Consider the following 12,407-nt stretch of genomic DNA (forward strand, 5'->3'; position numbering starts at 1 on the left):
AGCACATGTTTTTGCACACCTACATTAAATTGGCGACTTTGTTGACTTGTTCTTTACGTACACTTTAGAGCTTTTATTGTCATTGTGCAGTTTCTTGCACAGCAAAATTGGGTAGCTGGACTCAGACTTTTTATCAGCTCAGATAAAAAAATTATTGTGGGTGATTTTAACATCCATGTAGATGCTAAAAATGGCAGCCTCAACATGGCATTTAATCTGTTGGAACTGATATTTTTTATATAGTCATTTGTGCTTAGGAACATATAATCATTTATCCTTAGAAATACACAATCATTTGTATGTTGATAAAGTATCTTATCCTTATTAGGTCTGATAAAAATCTGTTTGCACTTGTGTACCATGAGATGAGAGGAAGTGGCCTCGATGTTATAATTTCCATTATAGCTTTAGAAACCAGACTGTCCTGTTCTGTTTTCTTAAAAGTGCCAGAGTTCATACCTTCAAATGTGCATTTGAGATATGACCTATTGCAAGAACCTGTTTTTATAGTTTAGCAAGACGCTTACTTCTGCTTTTCTGCATACAGTTTAAGTTCATTGAAAGGTCATACGTCTATGTAAAGTATGGCTGGAAGCACACACACACACACACACACACACACACACACACACACACACACACACACACACACACACACACACACACACACACACACACACACACACACAGAATACAGACACTGATGCCTGTCTAAGAATGTCACGTGTATTTGTAATTGCATATTCATGAATGATTGCTTGCTGACAGTAAAAAGGGCTGTAGCGAAGGAATCAGTTGAAGTTGGCTAAGGACAGGTGAAGGCCTGAGCTGACTTCCCTTGCGAGCCACAAGCTCTGCCTTGTCTTGTTTTGTCGTGCAGTTATTGAGTGTCTTGTGTTCCAGCGGGGTTTGTGCCTAGATAAACCCAACAATCTGTTATTAGATTCAACAGGCTTCTCTCAAAATGTAAAAGAACCAACCCACCACTTTAATCACACTCTAGCTCTTGTTTTAACATATGGCATGGCTATTAATGTATTAAAAGATGGAACTTAATACCAATCCTAAATTTTGAGTCACCCCCTGCTATTGTACTATTGCTGTGGGAGTCTCCTAGTGGGTGTGTGTTGTTAGCGGCAGCCATTCCATGCTCAAAGAAAACCGTACTGTTGTAACGATCTCCGCGCATGTATGCACGGACGAGTACAGCCGTGGAGACCTGGCTCATAAGGTGTAATGTTGCTGACAGCGAGTAAAGGTCTGTTATTGGATTTAACCGACTGGCTTCGGGTTATTCGGCTAACCCCCACACCACACGCACGCTGGACCTGCTAGCCACTCCTTCCTCGCCAGACTGCTGTTACACCATGTATGAAAGATTATTATGTTTCAGCTCAACCGAGGACCCTAGTGTGCTGGTGTAATGTAGATTACCAAGCAAGATGGATAGAAAAAAAAGAGATGCCTCAAGAGATTTTCCAATTCAGGCAAGCTTAGGGGACGTGACACTTATTAAAAAACAAATTAATCAAGGAAACCAATGGATTAACCTGGCTTTAAAACTCTGGTTACAGTTTCTTAACAAGAATGATTGGAATGAAGAGGCCAGGATCTTAAGATGGTGCGCTTATGATCTTGATTTTTTTACCCAATAAGTTAGATGTGAGATAGAAGAACTGGGCAGGACAAGGCTTAACAGCATACTGTATGTTTTATGATAAGGGAACTCTTAGGGACTTCCAGTCAATAAAAGATCAATACCAGCATTTCAAACATTACTGTGTCTGATGTGGGCTTATCTGATCATTACTGTGTTTTCTTTGAAAGTAAAATCTCAGCCCACACAAATATATCAACAGCAGTGATCACAAAACGGTGTATAACTGAAGACAGTAGTGAGATCTTTAACCAGGTCTTCCCATTAACACCTGACCTGTCCAAAGGTTCAGTCAATGAGCTCGTCAATAGCTTTAATGCAAAAATGTTAAATGTAATGGACACTATTGCCCCCATTAAGGTGAAGGTTATCTCTGGAAGGAAAAAGTCTCCATGGAGAAACTCCACACTGGTGAAAAATGAAAAAAGAGAGTGTAGGAAAGCTGAGCGCAGATGGAGAAAAACAAACCTCCAGGTTCATTATGACATCTATAAAGAGAAACTTCACAATTATAATTTACAACTGAGGAATGCAAGGAGGTCCTACTTCTCTGACATCATCACTAAAAACAGCCATAATGCTCGGGTCTTATTTTCTACAGTTGACAGGCTAACAAACCCTCCTGTGTCAGTGGCAGCTGAACTTCATTCAACCATGGCCTGCAATGACTTTGCCAAATTCTTCACAGACAAAATCCAAAAGATTAGACAAGCAATTGGAACATCAACAGCAGATCCAGGATATGTACTGTGTCCACCGAAAAACAGTTTAAACACCATGAAACAGTTTCAACCTATTAACAGCAAAGACCTGGAGGACATCTTAGGTCAACTGAACTCCTCCTCCTGCTGTTTAGATGTCCTGCCAACAAGTTTTTTCAAAAAGGTCTCAAAGACTTTAGAGTCAGACCTGTTACAGATCGTCAACTTTTCTTTATTATCAGGTGTGTTTCCAGAATCACTAAAAACTGCTGTAATCAAACCTATACTGAAAAAGGACAATCTTGACAAGACACAAATGAACAACTACAGGCCGATCTCAAATCTCCCGTTTTTAAGTAAGATCATTGAAAAAGCAGTTTCTCAACAGCTCAGTTACTTCTTAAAACAGAATAATTGCTACGATGCCTTCCAGTCAGGTTTTAGACAGAACCACAGCACTGAAACCGCTCTGACCAAAGTGTTTAATGACATATGTCTGAATACAGACAGTGGAAAAATGTCAGTCCTAGTTTTACTGGATCTCAGTGCAGCATTTGATACAGTTGACCACAACATATTACTCAAACGACTGGAGAACTGGACAGGTCTTTCAGGAACTGTACTAAACTGGTTGGAAACATACGTAGAAAACAGGAAATACTTTGTATCAATAGGTAACTTCACATCTGAGCAGACAAGTATCACATGTGGAGTTCCCCAAGGTTCCATCTTGGGACCCCTTCTGTTTAACATCTACATGCTCCCACTGGCACAGATTATAAACAACAACAAAATAAACTATCACAGCTATGCAGATGACACACAAATATATATCACAATGTCACCAGGAGACCGAGGCCCTGTACAGGCTCTTGGTAAATGCATTGAGGAAATCAATGACTGGTTGTGCCACAATTTTCTCCAGCTAAACAAAAACAAAACTGAGGTAATAGTCTTTGGCGCCAAAGAAAAACGATTACAGGTCACCAGAGAACTTCAATCTATACATCTAAAAACCACAAACCAGGCGAGAAATTTGGGTGTAGTGATGGATGCAGACCTAAACTTAGAAAAACACATTAAGACAATAACAAAGTCAGCTTACTATCACCTCAAGAATATATCAAGGATAAAAGATCTGATGTCTCAACAGGACCTGGAAAAACTAGTCCATGCATTCATCTTTAGTAGGCTTGATTACTGTAACAGCATCTTTACAGGTCTACCTAAAACATCAGTGAGACAACTACAGCTCATTCAGAACTCTGCTGCTCGAGTCCTCACTAAGACCAAAAAAGTGGACCACATCAGTCCAGCTCTGAGGTCCTTACACTGGCTGCCTGTCCGTCAGAGGATAGACTTTAAAGTTCTGATGCTGGCCTATAAAGCTCTGAATGGTTTAGGACCAAAATACATCAGTGACCTCCTGACCCAGTATGAACCTTCCAGATCCCTCAGGTCATCTGGATCCGGTCTTTTATCAGTTCCCAGAGTCAGAACCAGACACGGAGAAGCTGCATTCAGCTTTTATGCTCCTTATATCTGGAACAAACTCCCAGAAAGCCTCAGATCAGCTGAAACACTCAGTTTATTTAAATCCAGGTTGAAGACTCACCTGTTCTCAGCTGCATTTGAATAAAACACCAAATCCACACTTAAGCTTAAATTTCAAAACTTACATTTAACTACTGATCTTATCTATTTCTGATTTTATCTGTTTTGGTTTTATATACTGTTTTGTTTGTTTGTTAAGCTTAAATTTCAAAACTTACATTAACTACTGATTTTATCTACTGTTCTGATTTTATCTGTTTTGATTTTCTATACTGTTTTGTTTGTTTGTTTGTTTGTTAAGTGGGTTTAGAGCTCTGGGTAGCTCCCCAGCTGGGTCTAGACTGGGTCTAGAGAGTATTTTAAATTCAGGGAATTTAAAATAGAAAGTAGCTCGTCCACAGAAGGACTGGTAGCTCCCCTTACGATAAGGGTTCAGATCGCGCGAACAGGTGTGAAATGTGTGTGTTTAGTTAGTTTATTTGCTTGTTTTAATTCATTTTAAATCATGCTTTTTATTTGTTTTTGTTTCTAATGTCTCTGTAAAGCACTTTGAATCACCTTGTTGTTGAATTGTGCTATACAAATAAATTTGCCTTGCCTTGCCTTGCCTTACCAGTTAAGCAAGACTGATTTTTTTCAGGTTTCTCCAAATCCCGCATCATTTACATAACTTTATACCCAAGAGAACAGATCTTTTCTCTCTTCCTGTTCTGAATATATTTGTTAAGGCATACCATGTGGATCCTGGTCTCAAAATGATTTCTAGACTGTGCAAGGGTTTACAGGAGGTTAGGAATTTGAATACAATTTACATCAAGCAAAAATGGGAAAGGGAAACAAATATGGTAATCTCAAATGACATTTGGTATCAGCAATGTGCTTTATAGGTAAGTGACGGAAGTGATGTTGTAGGTGACGTCAGACGCCGGAGATTTTGGCGGAGAAAAAGCAAATGGTAGCATAGAGTTTAACAAAGGTTTTCCAAGCTTCAGTATTACCAAATATACTAATCAATTGTCATATAACTAACAACATCTGTTTTATCATCTCTAACACCCTGGAGGACAACGGGGAGAGTTTAGACGCTCTCCAAGATTACATCGACCGCTGTTTTCAAGATTTAGTAATGCATAAGGCCCAGAGTGCATCTTCCCCGGCCAAAATCGAGACGCCGTCATCGAAGAGAAGTCGCCAGGCAGACTCCCCCGGTACAACATCGCCTGCCGGCAAAGACATCGCAGAAATCCTGGAGTCAATCGACAAGCGATTGTCCAGTTTCGATGCGAGGCTGTCCCTGGTGGAGATTTTACACCGGGAATTTAAATCTCTGAAAGAATCCCTGGAATTCAGCCAGCGGCAGGTGGAAACGCTTGCCGCTGAAAATGCCACGCTACGGGAGTCGGTTAAATCTCTCACCGATAACGTGACCCAGCTAAACATTGAAAATAAAAAAATAAAAGAGTCCGTTATCGATCTACAAGCCCGTAGCATGAGAGATAATCTTGTGTTTTCTGGTATTCCAGAAACTGCCGGAGAGGACGCAGAGGCAACGGTGAAAAACTTCATTAAAATCCACCTGAAGCTGCCGGAGGACACCGTAAAGAACATCGACTTCGATAGAGTACATCGCTTGGGGGGCGCGCGGTCGCGGACCGGGAGACCACGGCCTATTGTGGCCAAATTCAGTCAATTCAAACAGAAGGAACAGGTGAAGAGTCGCGGCAGAGAGCTGAAAGGAACGGACTTCAGCGTGAACGACCAGTTCCCCAAAGAGATCCTGGAACGACGCAAGGTCCTGTTCCCAGTTCGACGTAGCTTCATCCAGAAAGGCTCCCGTGCTGTCATCGCCGTGGACCGGCTCTACGTGGACGGACAGCTTTACCGCGACCTCGGCACCACACCGTGGTTATATTAACTGCACTCCAGATAAGAACCCGCTACACTCTTTTCTTATTCATTCACACTCTCTCCTTTAACATGAGTTTAAGCTAGTAATATCAGTAGGATGTCATAGCAGATATAACACCGTCACCCTCCGTCATTGCTTTAATTGGAATGTTTCCGTTTCGTTTCTTTTTTTTTTTGTTGTCGCTCACAGTTCATGTGGTTTCTTTCTTTCTCTTGTCTTTCACTGCTGTGGTCACCTACTTCCCCACTCACCTACAAACAACACCCTCTATTTCTCCATATTTTCACACCACGATCACGCAAACACATCAGCTCAACGGCAGCACATTCACAACAGCCTCACAGCACGCACAGACTTGCAGGACACATAAGCAAGCCACGCTTGTTCATATTAGTGAATATTCACACACATAGTCAGACTTATGGAGTCTCTCACCACACTTCTTTTTCTCTTTCTATTTACAAACAAGGGATGTTTCCATATTCTCTCCACCTGTCTAAACGAAACACCCAGCATACATCATTAAACATACACGCACAATTAAGGGCATGCTGAGGTTTGTCACATGGAATGTAAATGGAGCTGGCACCAGAGGAAAGAGGTTAAAAATATTTAACCAGCTTAAAAAACTACAGGCAGATGTTGTTTTATTACAAGAAACTCACAAACCTGTCACAGGTTTAAATGAACTTAAAACACCTGAGTTTCCTAACGTGTTTGCAGCCGGTTATAATTCTAGACAACGGGGAGTAGCAATTTTAATACATAAAAATGTTAATTTTACAGTACTCGATACAGTTATAGATCCAGAGGGTAGATTTCTAATTATTAAACTATCAATATTGAACAAAAAACTATGTATTGTTAGTATATATGGTCCAAATGTTGATGAACCCTCATTCTTCCACGGTTTTTTTAGTGCACTCTCTGAACACCTTGATTGCACACTCATTCTTGGCGGTGACCTCAACCTTGGACTAAATGAAGAAATGGATAGGCTCAACACAACAGGAACTCAGCGTAATTGGCAGTCCACAAATATAATCAAACAGTATATGAACGACTTTGGTCTTTGCGATGCATGGCGCTCTCTTCACCCCACCAGTAAGGAATATACTTTTTTCTCGCATGTTCATCACTCTTACTCTCGTCTGGATTATTTTTTGGTCAGCAGCTCACTGCTGTGTGACATTTCAGACACTGAGATTCATCCTATAGCTGTCAGCGATCATGCTTCTGTATCTTTAACACTAATGCACAAGAATAATACTACGCCAAGTAAAAACTGGAGATTTAATATATCACTACTTAAAGATGAAGACTTTATTAAATACTTTAAAAAGGAATGGACTTCATATTTAGACTTTAATGACACTCCCGGAATATCTGCTTCTGTTCTATGGGAAGCAGGGAAAGCTGTGATGAGAGGTAAAATAATTTCTTTCTCATCACACAAAAAGAAAGAAGAAAACAAAAATATTCAAGAATTAGAAAAAAACATCAAATCACTAGAAGAAGCCTACGCGTCCCACCAAGATCAGGAAACATTGAACAAAATATGCAAAACAAAACTAGAATTAAATGAAACTATTAATAAAAAAACACAATTCCTTATACAAAGACTTCGCTTGCAGAATTTTGAACACAGTAACAAATCAGGTCGATTTCTAGCTAACCAGCTAAAAATAAATAAAGAAAAAATAACTATATGTGCTGCTAAAGATTTATCGGGGAACACAATATATGATCCTGGAAGAATAAACAACATTTTTAGGGATTTCTATGAAACTTTATACTCACCACAAATAAACCCATCTAAAAATGAAATTGATCTGTTTCTTGACAACGTAACTCTTCCAAAATTACTAGACAGTCAAGCAATGGAACTGGATTCGCCACTGACGCCAAGTGAACTCCAGGAAGCCCTGATAAGTATGCCCAATAATAAGGCTCCAGGTCCAGACGGCTTCCCTGCAGAATTCTACAAAGAATTCTGGACAATTTTGGCACCAGTATTCCACAGCATGTTGCAGGAAATCGAGGAAAAGGGCAGACTACCACCAAATATGAATTCTGCCAACATTAGTCTCCTGCTAAAACCAGGCAAAGATCCTTTATTTCCCTCAAGCTATCGTCCAATTTCTCTTTTAAATGTAGACCTTAAAATAATCTGCAAAGCTCTCTCAAAGAGATTAGAGAAAATGACCCCCCTCTTAATTCATCCTGACCAAACTGGTTTCATAAAAGGTCGGCACTCCTCAACAAACACTCGTAGATTACTTAATTTAATAGACTACTCATACGATAAAAACATCGAAGCCATAATATTATCTCTAGATGCAGAAAAAGCATTTGACAGAGTTAATTGGAAATTTTTATTCGCAACTTTACACAAATTTGGTTTTGGAAACTCTTTCATAAACTGGATAAGAATATTATACAATTCCCCAACAGCTCGTATCAGAACAAATGACCAGACATCCTCCAGCTTCTATCTCCTGAGGGGCACCAGACAGGGATGCCCACTCTCCCCTTCACTTTTTGCAATTTTTATCGAACCTCTAGCAGCAGCATTTAGACAGGCTACAACAATTAAGGGCATAAAATGTAAGAACATAGAACATAAAATCAGTCTCTATGCGGATGATGTGTTGCTTTTTCTGCAAAACACACAAACCAACCTCTCTGAGGTAATTACTTTAATAAACTGGTTTTCAAGAGTTTCAGATTATTCAATTAACTGGCCAAAATCTACAGTTCTCCCCATTAACTGCTCCTTCCATAATTCTTCCTCTGCCCCACTGCAATCCGGAAATATTAAATATTTAGGTATTAATGTCTCTCCTAAGCTTTCAGACTTAACTAAACTAAACCACATCCCACTTCTAAAGAAAGTAGAAGGCGATCTGACTAGATGGAAATCTTTACCCATATCACTCATGGGAAGGGTCGCCACTATAAAAATGATGATCTTGCCAAAAATAAATTACTTATTTTTGATGATCCCTAACAAACCATCACAAGATTGGTTCAGATCTCTGGATTCATATATTTCCAAATTCCTTTGGAAAGATAAACCCCCGCGTATTAGCTTAAAAACGCTACAAAGAACCAAGGATAGAGGAGGATTAGATCTGCCTAATTTTCACCAATACTTCTTAGCCAACAGGCTTCAGTTCATCTCAGAATGGTTAAAACATACCTTCTTAGTTGAGCCCTGGCTAGATGTTGAACAGGCACTATGCAAGGATCTAGAGATTTCAGACCTACCATTTATTAGCTCAAACATCAAAAGACATGAATGCTTTAAAAGTATCAACATCAGCTTTTCTCTAACAGCATGGTGGGAGTTTCTAAAAATAACGGAGTCTTCATTAATCCCATGCAAACGTACACCTATCTGGAATAACCCTGACATATTACAAAACAATAATATGATTAATTTCCCAGAATGGAGTTGTAAAGGAATTAAATACTTAGAACATATATTAGAGGGAACAGAATTTATTCCATTTGACAGACTAGTTGAACAATATGGGATCAACAAGACAAGGTTTTTAGAATATCAACAAATTAAATCCATAGTAAAAAAGAAATTTAACCTCAGTCAAGTTGAATTACAAACACCACTAAGTGCGGCACATTTTCTTACTCTTAAATCCCCCAAATTATTATCTAAAATATACAGAACACTTTCTAAATTAGATGAATCAATATCCCTTCCTATTGCAAAGTGGGAAGCAGATTTATCAGTCAACCTAGACCAAAACTTCTGGTCTCAGATTTGCTTAAAAACTTTTAAATTAATTAAAAATCCCAGTCTGCAATTAATACAATACAAAATACTTCATAGAGTGAACTATACAGGTCATCGGATGTTCAAGATGGGCTTTACATCTTCCAACAACTGCTCACACTGTCAAGGCAATACACCAGACAATTACATCCACGCTCTTTGGTTCTGTCCACCAGTGCAAAAGTTTTGGCGCGAGATATGTGAAGACTTATCAAAGTGTCTGAAATGTAACATCCCAACTTCCCCCTTAGTGTGTTTACTGGGCAGCTTAGATAATGTCACTTCAGAAAAGAATATAGCCCATATGATCTTCACTGCCCTATGCATAGCCAAGAAAACAGTCCTCATGAACTGGAAAAATAAAAATAATCTTAATTCTAACCAATATAGAAATTATCTATTAGATTACATTAGTCTTGATACAGCCTCTGCCACCACATCAGATCAATTGCTCTGGGCTCCTTTGATCAGCTCCATCACCTAGTGGGGGTGGGGGGTCATAGTTTGGTCCCGCCTTCACTGTTGTGATTGGTGAGGGGGTAGGGACAGGCTTAGGGCGTCGGGGGGTTCCCCGGAGGCATCTTCCTTGGGGGGCTCAACCCGGGGTAGCGGTCACGTCCGGTTGAGGGCTCTGTTGGCTCTCAGGTGACTGTTTCCTCGCGGCTGCGTGCAGCGGGGCTAGGGGAGGGTCTGTGCTGACGGACGTGGGTTACTGACCTGGCAACCTGGCTGCCCCTGGGTGGGTCCGGGATGGGCGTGAGGTTTTGGGGGCGCTCCGTCTCTGGGCTGGGGCCCGGGCCGGGCCTCGGGGGCTCGGGTCCTGGTTGGTGTGTTGCCGGGGTTGTGGGCGGGTGGGTGCATGGGGGCCCGGCCCTGGAGCAGGGTGCCGCCGGTGCATCGAGCCGCCTGGGGGGCTCTTCAACTGGTGGGGGGGATGGTCACATCTTGCAGGAGCTTTCTTCTCTCAGGAACTCTCTGCAGGAGGGGGAGATACAGGAGAGGTGGAGGAAGATCTCAGCCTGGGCGTTTACCGTCTTATGTAGTCTGGAAGATGTGTGGTTGGTGGGGTTGGGTGGACTGTCCAGGGCTCTGTGGAGCCGGGGGGCGCTACTGCACTGGGCCCCGGTCTGATGGGCCTGGGCCCCCCTTCCCTGGCGGGTCGCGGAGGGTGGGAGTGCCTACTGGGGTCAGCGGGGGAGCTGGCCCCAGGGAGGGGTTACCTGCCCCTCCCTTCCTTCCCTCCCCATCTCCAGCTGCCTCCCTCTTCCCGCTCCTCCACAACCACCCACACATGCAGGGCCTTGGAGTGGGGGTATGTCACCAGGGTGCAGAGGAGGCTACCCCCCCCCCCCCCCCCCCGTCCCCTTCTGGCTGCCTCTGCCTCAATTTTATCCCACAACTTAGACATTCACATTATTCACACTCTCATTACACATACATATAGGATCTTGGGGGTGGGCACAATCACGGAGTCCAAATCTCCATCAGGGTGTATACCTCACCCCTGACGTCGTTGCCCACCTCTCAATTTTAAATACACTTAGTCATTGAAGGTTAGCAGGAGGGACCATGCGCTTACCTGCTGCTCTCTGGCAGGTAGCTCCATGCCCTCCTGGGTTTTAATTGCACCTTAGAACACACATGCATCAACACTACAATGAGCGGGTGGAGGGAGGTTTGGAGTCTTCTCCCACCCCCATTCTCTGCGGCCTGCTGGAGCGGGGGGGCTAGTAGGAGGAGTTGGCCGTCCGACTGCGGTCTGGGGTGTGGGGCCTCCCTGCTGCTGCGGAGTCGGGGTGGTCTGCCTCTCCCCACCGCAGGGAAAAGGGTAACACCACCTGGGTCTGGGTGCAATTCCCCCCTCCAGGGGCAAGGGTACCTAGACCCGGTTTGTAGAGTACGCTTGGGGAGTGTGATTGTGTGTACAGCGTCTCTTTATGTCTGTCTCCACGTTGGTTGAGTGTGGAGTGAGTGCATATGAGAGCATGAGGGTGGGAATGGATGTTTGTATCTGTGTGTGCCTGTATGTCTGTGTCTATATGTCAGGTTGGGTATCAGACGCCACCTCTCTGGGGACACCTCAGGCCCTCCAAGGTTTGGAGGCCTATCTCCACCCACCACCACTTCCCCTGCCGGTGGCGGACTCCCTCAGGTGTCGGTGTGTTGGTGGTTCTTTGTGTCTGGGGGTGGGCGTCCGGGTGCACACCGGCTCACTCCTTGGCGGCCGCTTGTCGGGGCCTGGGGCCTGGGGCTCGCTCGGGCCCCTTTGGAGGTGGGGTGCCCCCGGCCTCTCGGCCTAGGGCTCGGTCACTCAGGCGCAGCTGGGGGCCGGCGGAGCTCACGGGCGCGTCACTGCAACTCCCCCTGACTTCTGCTCCGCGGCTGCTGGGCGAGCCCTCATCTGGGACTCTCCTCAGCTCTTACTGGGACAGTGGCGCGGCTGCCCCTCTGTTGGTCTTCCATGGTCTCTTGTGTTCTGGGGGCCTCTGGATGTCTGGAGTTTTGATCTCCTCCATACCCGCTTCACACCCTGGAGGACGGGGCTGTGGCCCCCCCACACTCCCTAGCAGATCATTACATGGAGAAACCTTTGGAATGCAAGCATGCTGATCCACACAGGTATGCACACATGGGTATTCACAGACGCGGACTAAAGCTTTCTTGGCTGCTGCCTCAAAGCACACTGTGCGCTGTCTATCTTGCGTGCTGCACAATATCGTTTATTACTTAGTAAATACTGATATCTATGACTAGCTAGTTTATTGTGATGGTGCTTTGTTTTCTCTATTA

General features: G+C 43.3%; 1 protein-coding gene across 1 annotated transcript; it reads left to right on the top strand.

The window, feature by feature from the left end:
• The first annotated feature begins 4,806 nt into the window (after positions 1-4,806).
• LOC308387609 (uncharacterized protein) lies at positions 4,807-6,932 on the top strand. The gene is made up of 2 exons (XM_080867772.1): positions 4,807-5,120; positions 5,436-6,932. The coding sequence occupies exons 1-2, from the start codon at positions 5,039-5,041 to the stop codon at positions 5,825-5,827; spliced, it is 474 nt and encodes a 157-aa protein (XP_080723898.1). The 5' UTR covers positions 4,807-5,038; the 3' UTR covers positions 5,828-6,932.
• The last annotated feature ends 5,475 nt before the right edge of the window (positions 6,933-12,407 follow it).

This window comes from Rhamphochromis sp. 'chilingali' (genome assembly GCF_963969265.1).
Source record: "Rhamphochromis sp. 'chilingali' genome assembly, chromosome: 19".
NCBI classification, from domain to species: Eukaryota; Metazoa; Chordata; class Actinopteri; order Cichliformes; family Cichlidae; genus Rhamphochromis; species Rhamphochromis sp. 'chilingali'.

Excerpts from the sequence above, each read along its gene's own strand:
- LOC308387609 (XM_080867772.1), top strand. The coding sequence starts at position 5,039 with ATGCATAAGGCCCAGAGTGCATCTTCCCCGGCCAAAATCGAGACGCCG. Across the intron at positions 5,121-5,435 it reads TCGCCAGGCAGACTCCCCCG|AAACTGCCGGAGAGGACGCA; the intron begins GTACAACATCGC and ends CTGGTATTCCAG.